Raw genomic sequence first — 16,061 nt, forward strand, 5'->3', positions numbered from 1 at the left:
AGTCGTTAGATAACAACATTTGGATCCGTAGTCAGTCAGACTCCTTGCGTATTTAAAAACGACTAAAGCCGCCTGATATGGCTTACGGATGTCCATACCTCTATATCAACTTTACCGTATCTCTTTATTTGTTGATGTGAATTTAGTTTAGAGTTCAGAAGAGACAAAATGATACGGCAGCCGTTGGTTGCGCCTTGGCTCGGAGAAGTTTGATCACTTAACTGCGGTCTTTAACAACAATCCGCTCATTGCCTGAACCATGGCATACGTTGAACTTCAATCATTAAAATTAAAGGTAAAGTGATTTAAATCTTGAATACTTTATTACCCTTAATAGAACCACCAGTATTCTATTACCCTTAATAGAATACTGGTGTAGCCACGCTTATGGCGGGCCCTCCCATTGCCTTTTTGGACTGAAAGTCTTTCTGTCCCATAACGAAAGCGCCACAGCGGCTGTGTTGTGAACTTGTGATGTATTACGTTTTCGCTATGTTTTCGCTCATTTTCGTCGTCTGTACTTCAGAAAGTAAACAAAAAGTGGCTTAATTCATTAGTGTGAAAAAATGTATGTATAAACATATGGGTTGTTATAACAATAACAACCCTTAAAACTCAATTCATAGGTGGCAGTTACGGTTATGGGACACTTAAATCGATATCTTGCCTCATTTTCTCACAATCGATACGCGAAATTGGCAACAACTTTTGGGAAAAAATCCGAGAGGGGGAGTTAACATGGCCGTGGCTACACCAGTATTCTATTACTCTGTTACTACTCTGCTATTACTCTGCTAGTTCTATGACTCTGCCGGTACCACCAATGAAGTGGTATTAGCGCCTCCACTCAAACCACTATAGTTGCTTTGACTTTATTTACCTCTTTATGATCTGTCACACTTTTGTCCGCTATGAATCTCGTTCACCTAGACCTAGTTTTGTAAACAATAAATAATCAGTTACAGAACCATCAATACATAAACATGGTAAGGCTTAAAAAATTCCGTCATCATTTCGCCAATGTTTTTTTTTCTTTCCTACAATTCTTACTATATAAGATTTACATTCTGTTATAATTGCACCATTAGTGGATGTTGAGAATAAACCAGCTTCATTAGTATGTAAACATTTGTTTTTATCAAATTCTTTTTTTCTTTTTTTTACAGGGAAGTAGAGTGAAAAATACAACAACTGCTCCTGACCTGCTTACAGATTCTTATCCTCTTGACAACAGTAGTGTAACAGAAGTACTAGAATATCAGCAATCTAGAACAGATTCTAGTTTGTTCAACCAGCTAGCAGGAAGAATTCCTACAAATGAAGTAAACAGTTCATCAAGAAGTCCTTGGAATGAAGTGAATGGAGATTGGCGGCACCTGAGAAATCCTCTTGCTACCAATGATCTAGTTATCAATAGAGAAGAACTGCTTTGCTTTGACTCAGACCAAATAGATGTGCCTTTGCTAACTTCGTCAGTGGTAAAAGAAAAGAAAAAACATAAATCAGTTTCTCTTGTGTTTACAGGTGGTTAAAAAAAGTATTTTTAGGGAGTTGATGCCCAGTTTAGCAGAGAATCAGAAACATGGGATCATTGCCATCAAAGAGAGTTAAATTCCAACAAGCAGGTTAAAGCTCGAAACCAATTGATTGCTGCTTCTCTCTTATGTCTTGTCTTTATGGTAAGATCATATTGCATTGTTAAAGCATAGCAAGAGCATACTGTTTTGTTATTATTGCCATCTAATGGTTATACCTCTAGATTGCAGAAGCTGTAGGTGGATATTTATCCAACAGTCTTGCTGTTATGACTGATGCTGCTCACATGCTTTCCGATTTTACAAGTTTTCTTGTTAGCCTATTTGCGATTTGGGTTTCAGCTCGGCCACCGTCCAAGAAAATGTCGTTTGGTTACTACAGAGCAGGTATTGACAGATATATATTTCTATATTCCTTTATTCTTTTTATCTATGCGAAACTTATTCTTTCGTGTGTTCTAGAAATACTTGGGGCTTTGTTTAGTGTCCTCGTCATCTGGATTTTGACTGGTGTCTTAATTTACCTGGCGATTGATCGAATCATTCATCAAGATTATGATATCGATGCAAATACAATGATCATCGTGAGTACCATAGGAGTTGTTATGAACATCGCTATGGGTGCGATCCTCCACGGGGGTTTATGCAACAAATTGAGCCTTGTTCATCATGGCCATTCTCATGGAATCGGTGGTGGAGGGCACGGCCATTCCCACGCAAATGGTGGGCATGGGCACACTCATAATCATCATGGACATACGTCCAACGGCTCTCGTAATATGAATGTATCTGATAAACTAGAATATTTTATGAGCAGTAAGGATTTTTATTAATCCGACTATAACGCTTTAGGTACGAGCTGCACTTATCCACGTCGTAGGTGATCTGGTTCAAAGCATTGGTGTTCTTATTGCAGCCATAGTTATCAAATACTGGGTATGCAGGCATATCTGTTATTGCAATAATAGCTTGTTCTCAACTCAGATTTTTAAAATTATATATGTAATTATCCAGCCTAATTTCCGTTTGGCGGATCCAATATGCACATTCCTCTTTTCTGGACTGGTGTTAACTACTACCATAGGATTGATCCGAGATGCATCACATGTTTTAATGGAAGGCGTCCCTCGTAATATTCAGTATCACGAATTGCGAAGGGATCTTAAGAGTATCAACGGTGTATGCAATGTCCATAGCTTACATGTTTGGTCTCTTACGCTTGACAGAAATGCTCTTGCCGTTCATTTGGCTATTGGTGAGTCTTATAAAGCTGTTTTTTTTTTTTTTTTTCTTTAAATGATCTCATTGAGCAATGGGTAAAGTGATTCAAATTTGATTTTTCAGGCGTTATGACGGATGCAGAAGAGGTACTAAGTAACGCTACTCGCCTCGTGCAAATCAAGTATGGTATCGCTCATTGTACAGTTCAGGTTGAAAGGTTTAACGCTGCAGCCATTGAAGTCTGCCCACAGTGTACTACGTTCGACGATTAATTTTGCATTCCAGATCTAACATTCACATTAACATTCCGCAGTCAAGTCCATCTGCTAATCTGTGTATATATTTGTACGCTATAGTTAGCACAAATTAGCAATGATTTACATAAAGAACTATAGGTATAATTTGCGCGTGGACAAATATATGCGAGAACTATTACGTAGGACGGATCAGTTAGCGTTTGAAAAGAGGCGGTATTAAATATACTGCTTTTAAGATCTTAAATTGGCTATAGCTTTTTCTAGCACATCCTTGCGAATGCGAGGATGATTAGGATATTTAGTTAGCAGAGATTGGCTGATGTCGATAGCGTCAGGGTATTGCTTTGCTTTAAGGTAACTCAACGCTAGTTTATAACCAACTAGGGCATTGCTCTGGTTCGTCAATTTCCACGCATTTTCAAAATGCTCAGCTGCTTCGCGAAATGACTGTTCTTTTTCCATTATGTAGCCAAGGTACTCGTAAGCTTTTGCACATGACCGATTGTAGGTGAGGACACGTCGTAGAAGCTCATTAGCTATTTCCATTTTGTTTTGACCGGCTTGAATGTATATGTCACTTAGCAAAAGCCAACAGCGCTCCAAATATTCGCCTTCCTCTAAAGTCCACGGCGCTTTGATGAGACGCTTGAGTTGATTTCTAGCTCGCTGCGTCTGTTTTAGTAGTAAGTGCGCAGTTGCAATACCAAAAACTATACCAGGATTATCCTGTTCATTGCTTTTGTTTGCAAATGTAGTCAAATCCGACAACGCACGCTCCACGTTCGATTTCTGACGCGTTGCTAACAAGTATAGATTAGGATACAATATGTGGGTTTGCATTTCATCACCTTCGACAATCGATAACTCTTGTAGTAGTTTTGCCGCTGTGTGCAGTGCCATTAATTCCTATTGTGAGATAAGAAAGCCATTAGAAGACTTAAATTGTGCTAAACAGTAAGACTAACCGTGTCTTGGACTTCGTATTGAGCATCCAGATCGGTTACGTTTTCCAAAGTTTCGCTGTCACCATTCAGGCATATGTCTAGCATGACACGAATTGCATACTGGCCCCAGACTGCATGTCCCCGCGCTCGGTTGAGGGCTAACAACGCGACATTATATTGGCCAGAATAGAATTCGTATAATCCTCTACAATAGCTAAGTCCTGGTTCGTTCTGGCCATGGGCTGAATTGACTTCAGCAGACCGGAGAGCTACGTTCGCATCTGAAATATTCCCGCGTCGTCGACAAACGTCGATAAACTGACCCAACATTTCGTAGTGGCAGGGCTAGAGAAATTACGGCCATAAAAATACAATTTGACGATCTTTACTTTTTTTCCTTCTTACCTGCCGTTCTATAGCTTGTCGGAAATGAAGTGTAGCAGTTTCCAGGTCATTTTTACGAAGAGCTATCTGAGCAACCATCATCTGAGCTTGATCATTTTCACGATCAATTTTTAGCAATGACTTGCACATGTATTGACAATGTTCTACGTCGTTGGCTTGCAAGTAAACTTTAGCCAATTGAGCCATGCAATGGATATCATCCGGTGAATAAGACAGAGCCTCGCGGTAGAGCCGTATGCCTGCATCCATATCACGTTCAACCGACAAGGCATGACCAGCCATCTGAATAGCAATATTGGCTGCGATCTTCCTTTGCTCGAGAATGTGATCCGACTGATCAACCTTTTTCACTAAGGTTCCTATGATGCTCTGGCATTTCCGTAGTGAAGAAATAGCTTCTTCTTGGTTCCCACTCTTCTCGTGTATTTTTGCAAGTAGTTGCAAAAGTTTAACTTCTTGCATCAGCCTGTCTGCATCTCCTCTTGCTTGTTGAATGTTTGGAAGCAGTGCGTCACTGATAATCTTTTCTGCTTTGTCCAGCTGTCCAAGGCGATACAAAAGTGTAGCATATTCGATGCGCAATGCTTGATGCGGAGATGAATCGTCATTGCGTAAGGCGTCTTTGTAGTAATTCAGTGCCTTAGTATACTGATGGGTCAGGATTAAAGCTGCCCCTATTTTAGACGCGAGTTCAAAATTGCGAGGCTCAAGCTTTAATGCATCTTCATAGGCTGATACTGCCTGATCCACTTGATGCAACGCCAAATGAGCATCACCTAACAGAGTTAGATTGTGCACGTTGGGGAGCTGACGAACGATATCACGGTAACACTGAAGATACAGTGCCTCATCTTGTAGGCGATGCAGATAGATATCAGCCATCTTTTCTTGAGCCTGTAGATGCTGCGGATGGGAATCTGGCAAAGCTTTGAGTTTCATAAGAGCTCCATCGACATCATCCTCATTAAGAAGATGATCAACCTGTTGATCCAAAGATGAAGGATTTTATTAATTAAAGTTTAGGACAGAATTCATACCTCAGCTAAGAGGATAACTCCTTCTTGTGGGGTCTCTCGTAGTTCGTGTAAAGCTTCCTGAATTATTTGCCCAGCGTCTTCTTTTTTATCAGAATCCATCAATACGTGAAACAGTTCTAAATAGGTGACAGCCTTTTCACTCAAGGTGAAAGGATATTTAGAGCGTTTTATTCCCGCACTAGACGGTCTCATTCCACTCAAAATCATGGCCATTCGGATGCTTGAAAGACATGCATCGGTATCCTTCCTCTGGCGCTGAATTTTGGCTAAAAGAAGGTGATACCTGATTTTAAAAATCTAGATGTAGCAGCATGAGAATAAATACACAAAGATTAGTAAATACCTTGGGTGATCACGCACTTGAAAGTTATAGCTTAGCCCCATTTCAAGGTACTGGGCTGCCTGGGCAAGGTTATTTTGATTGATACCGATTTCAGCCATTAGTAAATAAGCTTCAATGTAAGTGGGATCGACATGATCAATGATGTGGTGTAAAGTGGCACTGGCTGCCCGGTAATCACCAGCGATGAAATTCGCGTTTGCCAATCTATACAGTGCAGGCAGTAACCCAGGACAAGCCTGGACTACACTAGCCAGAAGGCTCGACAATTCAAGTAATGTTTGTGGCGAATTTTCAGGACCATGATGTTCAAAATATTCTTCAGCGACTGAGAGTAAAAAATCTGGATTCAAATTGCTTAAGTACTCAACCCCGTAAGGAATTCCACTGGCGTTCTTTATTTGAAGTTGATAAGCAAGTTTCAGAAACTGAAGCGATTTTGTCGGATCTGTTTGTCGTAGCAGCATCGCTTTCGCCAGCTGGAAGGTGGGGCGAGTTGATGTATTATAATGTAATTCTTCCACTATGTTCAATTGCTGTTGAGCGGCTTCAAACTGGTCGTCATGCAAAAGACAATGTATCTTCATCAACATAACATCGACTGATGTTTCTCCTATTTGGCTAATCTTTTTCAGAGTAGCCAAAGCTTCTTTAAATCGGCTCTGTAGCACCTGTTGCTGGGCTAATTCGAAAAGGTAACTGGCATTTTTTTCATCCAGTTTGATGGCTTTCTCAACAAATACTTGACACTCATTGAGAATAGGTATATGCCTACCACAAACTCTTGAGAAGAGTCTGGCTGCATTAACAAAAAGCTCTCCATTGGTTGATTCATACTTTTCAAGTGCTGAAAACAGCTTCTTCAGAAGGGGTGTAGCGTCCACGAAACTACCATCGTGACAAATTGTCGCTAATATTTGTATCTCGAGTATTTTTACAATAAAAGGATTAGAGATGTTATTAATTTTCTTCGTCGAGTCACTTACGGCATCCCAGTCTTTAGCAGCGAGATGAGCGCGAAGCTTTTCAACAAGAAATTCTTGATTGTTTGGAAAACTAGAAATCATCTGGTTTAAACTGGTAAAAACCTCTGAAAAATTATCAGATTGGATAAGGCATCTAATTTTGCCTTGATGTGCTTCAACAGCAAAGGTGTCAACTGAAATGGCAGATTCAAAATATTCCAGAGGACTTTTCTTTCTAGGTTTGTCTTTGTTTGACATTAATTCAATCCAGCCCTTGAGTATGACACTATCTATATTATTTGGGCCTGAATTAAGATTTAATGCCTTTTCAACATATTCCTTTGCCTTTTCTTGACGATTGTTCAAATGAAGGAAAAGAGCTGCATAGTAAAGTGATTTTTCATTGGCTTTCTTTCTCTCAGACCTAAGTGTTGCTTCTAGCTGGGCAATTGTTTCACCAATATCTATGTTTTTGAAATGTTTGTAAATATGAATAGATGCTAGGATGGCACTTAAGTTAAGAAGGGGGTCTACACTTAAAGGAGTTAACAGGCTGAGGGCATCATCAATCTTATTGGTGAATAGCATTGCAATCGCCCGGTAAAATTTATCGAGAACATCAATTGATGTTCTAGTTTCGTGTGTTGCCTCAGCTGCTGATTGATACAATTGCTCCCTTAATAGACAACGTAGCCTCACCTCCATTTTATTATCTTGCATTTTCTTTCGCTTTATAACAAATTCACCAAAAGGATATTGAGAACCGGAGCACTGTATTATTAAATTTCACTTTGTTTTTCAATTTTTGTTGCCATGACAATACGCACAACGTTGTTCTTGTGTTGGGAATTTGGGATTCGACATCGAATTTCAGCATGTTAAATAATATAAATTTATTATAGAAAATTAATGAAATAGATAGTTCATGATTATTTTTTCGTTTAAAAAAATAACTGCGAAAACTTTATCCATGCAATGCAGATGATAATGAAAATTGTACAAAGTCGTTTGGTAGATTTGTCAATGCTCCATCTTCATCCGGAAGTCGCCATTGCATCGTTAACTCAAGCCGTGCACATATTTTATCACTTGCATTGAAACGTTAGACAGCGTTGGTTTGCCTATTCATACAATTCTGTCGTGAAGTGTGACATGAAAGATCTGTGATCTGTAAAAGACTCGTAAGAATGGTAGCCAGTGCAGAAATAGTCAAACGTACAATTCCAGAGCTGCGCGTGGTCGACTTGAAGAATGAATTGGAAAAGAGAAACCTTGACAAAACTGGAAACAAAGCTGTCCTAGTTGAACGGCTTACCAAGGTATTCACAGTTAAATTTTTGGCTTCACGTGGGTATAGTTGACGCATATAGTAAGTCATTGCACACGGTTTGCCTAGTGATGCATGTCGTGTTAGAGCAATGCTAAGAGTTACTTCATCACTATTTCATTAAAACAAAATTTTTTATTATGTCTTGACCCAAAATGTTTCTACTTGATATTTCTAGTCTGTTTTGGAAGAAGGCCACAACCCTGATGAATACCACTTTGAAGTATCTGAAAGGAAGATAGCAAAAAGAACAAGCACAACAAGTATGTTCCATCTAGTTACTTAACCACTGTTATATGTACACTGTTATATGTAATATAAAATTTTCTATAGAAGGACAAGATCATGACATCAGTGATCTAGACAGTGGTACAGATGGGGTTGATGTATCAAATGCCAACGAGTTTGATGAAGATTTTAAGGAAGATGTGGACACCAAGAAAGGATGTCAAACTAATGATATTAATGAACCAGACAGTTTTGAGGTGGTAGAAGCTAAAACAACCGTATCTTCTGACGAGTCTACAAAAATGGAATTTTCTGGCAACCAAGAGAATAGTGATGCCGTTGAGGATTGCATCAACCTGAATGTAGAAGACGAAGAAAACTTTGATGAGGTAATTGGTGATCAGCAATGTTACTTGGCAAGTCCTATATCTTTTCTTGTGCTGTTCAACTTACAGGAGGAGAGTCATACCAAGGAGAAGGGTAAGACTTCTTTTTTGTTTAAAAAAATTAGCTTTTATTTGGGACAGCTTTTAAAGTAAGAAGTGTTTTTCCTGTGTGTCGATAACTGTTACCAATTTTGATGGTTGTTGCGTTCGTTCATCAAGTAATTGGAACTATTAAGTCCTGGGGAAAAAAGTTTACGACTAGCATTTGCAGAAAATTAATATTTTGGCAGCAAAGATCGTCTTATAAAAAAAAAAAAAGTTACGGTCTTCATATCTACTTGGCGCGGAGAGATGCAGACGTTAACCAACGAGGCTCACTACGTTATGCTATTCACTTCCCTCCGGTAGACGAACCGCCAAGGAGAGTTGTAGTTCAGCAGCAGCAACGAGAAGAGAAACAGCAGCCTAAGAGCGTATCGGCCGGCGTGGTTTCGTCGGGAGACACATCCTCTGCCGGCGGCGTAGGAGATGCCATGGAAATCGTCAAAACGAGTTCGGGAGCCTTTGGTGGCAGCGATGTGGACCGTGAAGCAGATGAAGATGTTAAGGAAAGCAACATCGCTACTGGAGCAACTATGGACATCGCCTCATCAACTTCGTCCGGAGAGAAAGCGAAGAGGTTGGTGGTGCCTCACCATTGTGGCTGGAAATATTTGACAAAAAAAAAATCGAAAAATTACCTCGTGAAAAGCAACATCATACCTAATTATCAAACCCCCCTCACACAATCATATCTTTCATTCGTAATCGCTCAGTAAGTATCAATAGCCAGAGAATTCCATAAGGCCATGCCTGAATCGTTGATAGTTGGAAAGAGCTTCTATAGCAGAGTCACGAGCCCAATTTTTTTCACTGTTTGGTCCATTGATCGTTACATGCATCGTCCCACGCTCATTTCCCTTCTGTCTTGAAGACCAAGTCACCCGCAAGTCCCATTTCCATACCCGGAGGCGGTACTTGGATCCAAGACAAAGAGTGCATAGCCAATCTACAAGTTAGTCTGACGCTGTCGCTTGGAGTGAACGTACGCTGTTCGCCTTCCATCTGTACTGCAGACGTGAAAGCGCGCCGACTGTCGTGCTTGGGTCTTCTCTACATGATGGTGTGCCTAACTGCATTCAACGCAGGAGCTGCGAGGAACTTGCAAATTGCCGTAAAAAAGGAGCTACTTGAAGTGCGGAATGTGCCCGACTCTGATCGACCATCTTTAAATCACGTCCTGCTGTGTAAACTTGCCGCTCGTCTGCATCGATTCCCATTATTGGGCCTACAGACGTTCGCCGCCCTTTATCGCTTATCCCGCAACGAATTAGATCTTGACGAACGTCGATCATTGAACCAATTTAAGCCTCTTTCGATCGATAATAGTTTAAGTGGCAACCCATGGTAAGGCGAGGGTGCATTGAAGGAAAATCAATTTAATTTTTTTCGTTTTTAACCATTGCTTAATCGACAAGCGTAATGGCTCTTCCCCGGTGTTAATTATAACGTTGATAGTGTGATATAATTCTGTATGTTGAACGTTTTATTCATTTTTGTTTTTTTCTTGACAGTGGTTCTGTTGGCGTTAAAGATGGAACGAAGGCGGCCTCCAAAGACGACCGAGGTGAGTGGTCTATCTTCTGGTACTTGATAATAAGTTTAGTCTATTTAAGGAATTGAAACTTGCATGAAACTAGGTAAGCATTAATCATTCGATATTCTACAGACGTTATTATTTATTCGATAAGATCGTGTTTCTTTTAGAAACTTGTGCCGCCTTGAGCATTCCTTATACTTTCCTAATCCGTTCCAAACCTCCAACGATGCGTTTCGAACTAAATAGCTTCTGTCAGTCTGTTAGGATCTAGCGCATGTTTGAAGGAATCCGTTTCTTTTATGATTTTGATGTTAGATAAGTGCGTGACTTGTTTTTGTGAATGGTATAATGACTTCCTTTCGATGACAAAGGAAGTTGTTTACTGGCAGGGATAGAAAGAAACTTGTTTCTGGTCTTCCCTTTAAATAATTTATTTACTTAGTAGATATATACCTACCCACTGCTTGTCTGGCAAAGAAAAATTTTAATATTTCTAAAGGGGAGGGGAGAAAAACAGTTATGGGTCATTCCACTCAGCGCTCCTTACAATCTTTTCATGTTGACTCCGGGGTTTTTAGTCTCTTTTGTTTCGGATGTAAAGAAGTCGTTTTTACAATAAGACTGCTGCGTAAAGGGTGAACTAAATCACAGCAGATGTTTGCGAGCAGCAGTGGAAAAGTTTTCTTCCATTGTAGCCCCGAAACTATTTTATCTCGTATTGTTGTGCATCAACAAAGTTTTACGTAGCTCGCCTGGAATGGTATGTCTTCGCGTTGGTGGTTGACTCAACCACTTGTCATTGTGTCACGACTTTTACGTTGCTAATTTCATTCCGTTGTAATCTTGCTTACCGCAATTTGCCTTTATGCGTTCTGGGATCCGAGTTACTTGTTTTTTTTTCATCACGCGAGGTTGCGGGTCTCTTCGTTTTTGCTGCATTGTCCGCAGTACAGTAATAAATTCAGTTTCCTGTTGAATGTAATTGAATGTCGCTAGGTAGAACGTGTTTTTTCGCATTCTTTTATGGCGAAAGTGGAACGTGTCTTTGTTCTAGTCTCTGGCAAACGTGTCTTTCTACATGCGGGGATGAGTCGTTAGTAGGATAGAAAGTTCTTTCCATGTATAGGATGTGTTTCTATGGCAGAGTGTTACCTTTCCCTTTTAAGGTTTTGCCTGGTCCCTAAGCTGCATCTGATGGCGAAAATAACTAAAATTTCTGAGCATAATATCCGTTCTTCGATCTTGCATTGAGCGCGGTGGAATTTCTCGGGACAGCTAGCCGAATTCGTAACTTAGCCATGCAGCGGTAGTAGTGTTGAGGGGATCTTCTATTTCATAGCCTGTGGCATTTTTCTTTTTGTTCTTTTCCCGTCTACTGTGCCATATTTGTTTATTTATCACCGTGGCTTTTTTGTACGGACGCGTCTTTGGTGAGACAGGTGAATGGGTTGTGCCATAACCCGAACGCCGTGTCCTACTTGTTGCCGCGTTTCCTGTGTAACGCACTTGGTGCTAAGGGGCGATCGGGGAGTTAAAAAGAAAGATTACACAATGTCTTGACGTGTCGCGTGGAATGCTTCGTCATAAGTTCCTGGGCTGAAAAAGTGCCGTCTCACGAGCGATGTTATTCACATATAGGAAAATCTAGTCTTAGTACATCAGTTATCGTTTAAAGATTTTTAAAATATAAATTACGTTTATTTTTATTTCATAGACAAGAAGAAAAGCGTAGGAAGTTCGAGCAGTAGTGGTGGCAGCCGCAACTTATGGGTGAGTGGGTTGTCAACATCAACTCGCGCAACAGATTTGAAACACCATTTCTCAAAATTCGGCAAAGTACGTTACAGTACGATGGTTGGTTGTGGAAAACGCTTTATTCATGTCAGTTGTGCCCTATGTGTTTTTCAGGTCATCGGAGCGAAAATAGTCACCTATGCACGGACACCAGGCGTACGTTGCTTTGGTTACATAACTATGGCCACAAGTGAAGACGCATCAAAGTGTATACAGTACCTCCATCGCACTGAAGTTCATGGGAGGATGATCTCTGTAGAGCGGGTGAGATTTTAATTTCAGGTTTTTATTATTACTCACCGCATCTGCATAGTGGACTGAAAGTTAACAATCGATGAAACCATTGTCGTGTGTTGCTGTCATTATGCTAAATTGACATTTTCTCCCCAGCCAAAGGATGAAGTTCGATAACTAAACTTGCTTGCCTTAGGATAGGAGAAAGACAACTTATTAGTTTTAAGTTTTTGCTTATCTTGTCAAAAAAAATTTCTTCATTAACCTCGGTAATTCATTTTAATTAGACAACAGGGGAGAGTGGACCTCGTAAAGCTGATGTCAAATTGTCTGAACCAAAGAATGCAGTCCCAGCGGCAACCGAGGGCGAGACATCTGAAAAAAAGAGCATTGATAAAGTTGACGAAGTCGAAGGCGATTCTTCGCCGCTCCCGAAGAAAGTAACAGAAGTTACGACACCGGAAGTTGCATCGTGTGATGCAACCGGAGATACGTCCGCTGTCGGAAATGTGAGAGAAAAGGAAGAAGAGAAGGTAACGTCACAAGGAACGGATAAAGATGGTAAAACAGCGACCGCCTCGGCCCAACAACAGCGCGAAAATCGTGAACGGGTCAACCGGGAACGAATGGAACGTGAGAGGAAAGATCGCCCCCGACGACCTCTGTCGCCTCATCGACCCCGTCAGCAAGTTTTGACTTTCCAGCACATTCGGGTATTTGCAGTTAAGACATGCTCTCGGTAACATTTAAATATGACGGAAAATTGTTTTGTAAAAATAAAAGGAGGAACGGGAGAAGCAACGCCTACGAGAACGTGAACGGCTAGAGAGAGAATCTGAGCGTCGTCGACGAGAAGAAATGGCGCGAATTCGGGAATTTGACCGCAAGCAACGTGAAGAGGCTATGCGGCTAGAAAAAGAGCGTGAACGGTTACGCATCGAAAGGGAGAGACTGGAGCGCGAGAAAGCAGAAATACTGCGGCTTGAACGGGAACAGCAGCGGCTGGAAAGAGAAAAAATTGAAGCGGAACGAGAAGAGCTGAAACGCAGACAAGCTAGGTATATGATCCGTGCCATAAAAATAAATTATCTCATCCGTGGGTAGATAAGATTTCGGTTGCAATACCTTTCCGCAACTTCTTCGAAGAAGATAGTGTACCCCTCGTTCTGCATCGTGAATTTAACATTTGTTTCGATGGCTTATGGTCGAATTCAACCAATCACGTTTGCTACATAACAAGATATTGTCTCCCTTGCCAAAGGATGAAGTTTGATAACTAGACTTGCTTACCTTAGGATAGGAGACAAACAAATTGCTGTTTCTTCATTGGTGTCATCCCGTTTCTACTAGTGTTGACTTTCTGTTTTTGTTAGGTCTCTTGCCAAAATTGAAGAGGTTCGACGCGCTACCAAGAGGACCGCTCCTAATGATCGTGACGCATACTTTGTCGATCGTAAACGCCTTTCCGTAGAGGGATCTATGCGATTTGATCCAGCATCTCGATTCAGTGATTCTAAATCTAGCACTGCTGGAGGCAGTGGGCATTTTGGATCTGGTTCGGCGTCACTGGGTTCCGATTATCGTGGCTCTAAGGTGTCTGAACCGGTTCGTGGCGGTTACGATAACCATGCGCGACGTTTCGATCGCCCACCTCCATCATCCGCGTCTACTACAGTTGGACCGTCTGTGATCACCCGTCGCGTTGTTCAAGAGGTACCTAGCATTCGAAGAGACAATCGACCCGCACCGCCATCACCACCACCGACTCGAGATCGATTGGATGATAGACGAGTAGTTGATAGGGGGCGCGATGATAGGTAAAATGAAACCCTGAAACTTATTATATAATGCAGCTGCACTCAGTGCTGTTTTACTTAAATGGAAGCAGTGCCATTTAACAGCTTGCTATATTAAAAATCGATTTTATTCCTTGTCTGTAATAATATTTACAGGAAAGTCATTCAAATCGTGACAAAATTTTCGATTTATTTGTTTAGTTTTGTCTTGAATTTACACATTTTTTTTCTTTCTTGTGGTTAGGTATGATCGTGGAAATCGAGGCCGAGATAGTTTTTCAGACCGTGACAGGGAGCGAGAAAGAGAGCGCCCGCGTGAACGAGGAGTGGGAAGGGGTAACGTGGCTGAACCCATCCGCAACAACCGCATGCCTGAGCGAGATCACCGTGATCGATATGCCAATGACTCGCGAACTGGGAAAGGTAGGGAAGACTTGATCGTTGTGGTTGTGGTCGTATGTTAATTATATATTTTGGTTTCTTCCTATTTTGGTAGATCACCGTTACAACGAGCGAGGATCCGAACCCTGGCAACGTGGTCCAGCTGGTGCGAATGCACCTGCATCAAACAGTGGAGCTGGAAGCTCAAAAGCGACTTACGGTTCGAATGCAAGTGGCAGTGGTATGCTCGGAAATGGAGTTGGATCGTCTTCTAGTACTAACGGGTGGTCTGGGAACGGAAGTGTTCAACAAGATCGCTGGAGCACACCATCTTCACTGATGCCTGTCGGAAGATCTTTGGGTGCGCCATTGTCTGGGGCTTTCAACGGCAACTGGTCGGGATCAGCGCCACCTCTTAGCAGTGTGTACAATCCAGCAACAACGATTGGTGGTCTGAACAATGCAATCGTCGGGCAGTCCGGATCCGTTAACTATTCGGCAGATCGTTATTCACGGCACTAACTTTTTCCATCCTATCTAACCTGATGTTTTTTTTTTCGACTAGACGTTTACAATGTATCGAGCAAATACACTAAATTGGACTTTATTTTCAAAATCCCATCAGTTTTTCAATGTAATTAGACAGTGCCATTTGGTTGTTTATTGGTAGGTTTTCAAGGCTTGAGGTATTAAAATCTGTCATAGTAGTTTTCAAGGTTTCTGGGTAACACATAACAACATGTCTTTCAGAGTGAAGTTTTTCAGCTAGTTCCAGCTGATGGTTGCCCATCAGCTTTTGGTTGACCACAACAATTAATGGCTTGTGTGCATGAAGTACTTCGAGACAACTGCCTGCACCTGCATGTGAAATTACTAGCGAGGCATCTTTTATATCAGAAGAAATACTTCCTTTTAAATGATACACAGTTATTTGGATTCTTTGTGAAGTTGGAATTTGAGGTTCAGGACCTCGTCCTATTTGAATGATGAGGTGTGTGTAACCTTGGGCCTCCATAATCTAGGGTTTAAGTTAAGTAATAAATAATTATTAATTTTACTTTAGTATATTAAGTACCTCTAACATGTCCAGATGCAAAACCCGGGTTACCAATTCATCGAATTGGGTGGTCCCGACGGTAACAAATATTTTCTTTTTTTCCTGACTTACAGGCATGTTCATCTTTTATAACTGCAAACAGGTGTTACCAAATACTTGAGTTAAACGTACGATATGCCCAAGGTATTTGTACGTAATTTTTTGTTGTTGTTTTTCAACGCACTATCGAAGGAGCTGTCACGGACAGCAAAGAGCAGACGACAATTTTTACTATTTAGCTGTCGCTCTGTCGGTTACTCGGTAGTCGGTATCCATAGTTTTGTTTACAGGTTTAAGAAAATTAAAATCTTGCAAAAACTTGAGGGTTTCGACATCGACTAGATGATGCAAAACTAAGTGTGCAAACCGTGGACGTAGTTATGTAGAAAAATTAGCTGATACTCGGTATTAATGAAAACACAATCAATAAGTAAACAAAAACTATGTTTATTGCTGAGAATTGGCAGCACCGTCTG

General features: G+C 41.0%; 4 protein-coding genes across 7 annotated transcripts; 2 read left to right on the forward strand and 2 right to left on the reverse strand.

Moving 5' to 3' along the window:
- Positions 1–140: 140 nt before the first annotated feature.
- Positions 141–3,191, forward strand: LOC116923145 (zinc transporter 2). Of its 2 annotated transcripts, none has more exons than XM_032929614.2 (8): positions 141–295; positions 1,167–1,478; positions 1,548–1,679; positions 1,760–1,922; positions 1,998–2,320; positions 2,388–2,471; positions 2,550–2,790; positions 2,880–3,191. In XM_032929614.2, the coding sequence occupies exons 1-8, from the start codon at positions 260–262 to the stop codon at positions 3,026–3,028; spliced, it is 1,440 nt and encodes a 479-aa protein (XP_032785505.2). In that variant the 5' UTR covers positions 141–259; the 3' UTR covers positions 3,029–3,191. The 2 variants fall into 2 exon arrangements, with proteins under 2 accessions (XP_032785505.2, XP_032785506.2); XM_032929615.2 differs by lacking the exon at positions 141–295 and adding an exon at positions 787–986.
- Positions 3,075–7,566, reverse strand: LOC116923140 (tetratricopeptide repeat protein 21B). Its single transcript, XM_032929604.2, has 5 exons — positions 5,743–7,566; positions 5,400–5,682; positions 4,363–5,343; positions 3,979–4,302; positions 3,075–3,919 (listed from the first exon to the last, which is right to left on the reverse strand). Exons 1-5 carry the CDS (start codon positions 7,422–7,424, stop codon positions 3,245–3,247), a joined length of 3,945 nt encoding a protein of 1,314 aa, XP_032785495.2. The 5' UTR covers positions 7,425–7,566; the 3' UTR covers positions 3,075–3,244.
- A 168-nt stretch (positions 7,567–7,734) lies between these two features.
- LOC116923142 (SAFB-like transcription modulator) lies at positions 7,735–15,096 on the forward strand. Of its 3 annotated transcripts, none has more exons than XM_032929606.2 (13): positions 7,735–8,023; positions 8,210–8,294; positions 8,368–8,648; positions 8,715–8,739; positions 9,054–9,324; positions 10,259–10,311; positions 11,999–12,120; positions 12,193–12,342; positions 12,600–13,025; positions 13,096–13,370; positions 13,686–14,129; positions 14,353–14,531; positions 14,605–15,096. In XM_032929606.2, exons 1-13 carry the CDS (start codon positions 7,892–7,894, stop codon positions 15,009–15,011), a joined length of 2,850 nt encoding a protein of 949 aa, XP_032785497.2. In that variant the 5' UTR covers positions 7,735–7,891; the 3' UTR covers positions 15,012–15,096. The 3 variants fall into 3 exon arrangements, with proteins under 3 accessions (XP_032785497.2, XP_045030038.1, XP_045030040.1); XM_045174103.1 differs by having other exon boundaries at positions 7,736–8,023; positions 8,365–8,648; XM_045174105.1 differs by lacking the exons at positions 7,735–8,023; positions 8,210–8,294; positions 8,368–8,648; positions 8,715–8,739; positions 9,054–9,324 and adding an exon at positions 9,334–10,091.
- Positions 15,078–15,825, reverse strand: LOC116923147 (UDP-N-acetylglucosamine transferase subunit ALG13 homolog). The gene is made up of 2 exons (XM_032929618.2): positions 15,565–15,825; positions 15,078–15,507 (listed from the first exon to the last, which is right to left on the reverse strand). Exons 1-2 carry the CDS (start codon positions 15,667–15,669, stop codon positions 15,100–15,102), a joined length of 513 nt encoding a protein of 170 aa, XP_032785509.2. The 5' UTR covers positions 15,670–15,825; the 3' UTR covers positions 15,078–15,099.
- Between the last annotated feature and the right edge of the window lie 236 nt (positions 15,826–16,061).

The sequence above is a fragment of the Daphnia magna genome, linkage group LG5, assembly GCF_020631705.1.
Source record: "Daphnia magna isolate NIES linkage group LG5, ASM2063170v1.1, whole genome shotgun sequence".
Classification (NCBI taxonomy): domain Eukaryota; kingdom Metazoa; phylum Arthropoda; class Branchiopoda; order Diplostraca; family Daphniidae; genus Daphnia; species Daphnia magna.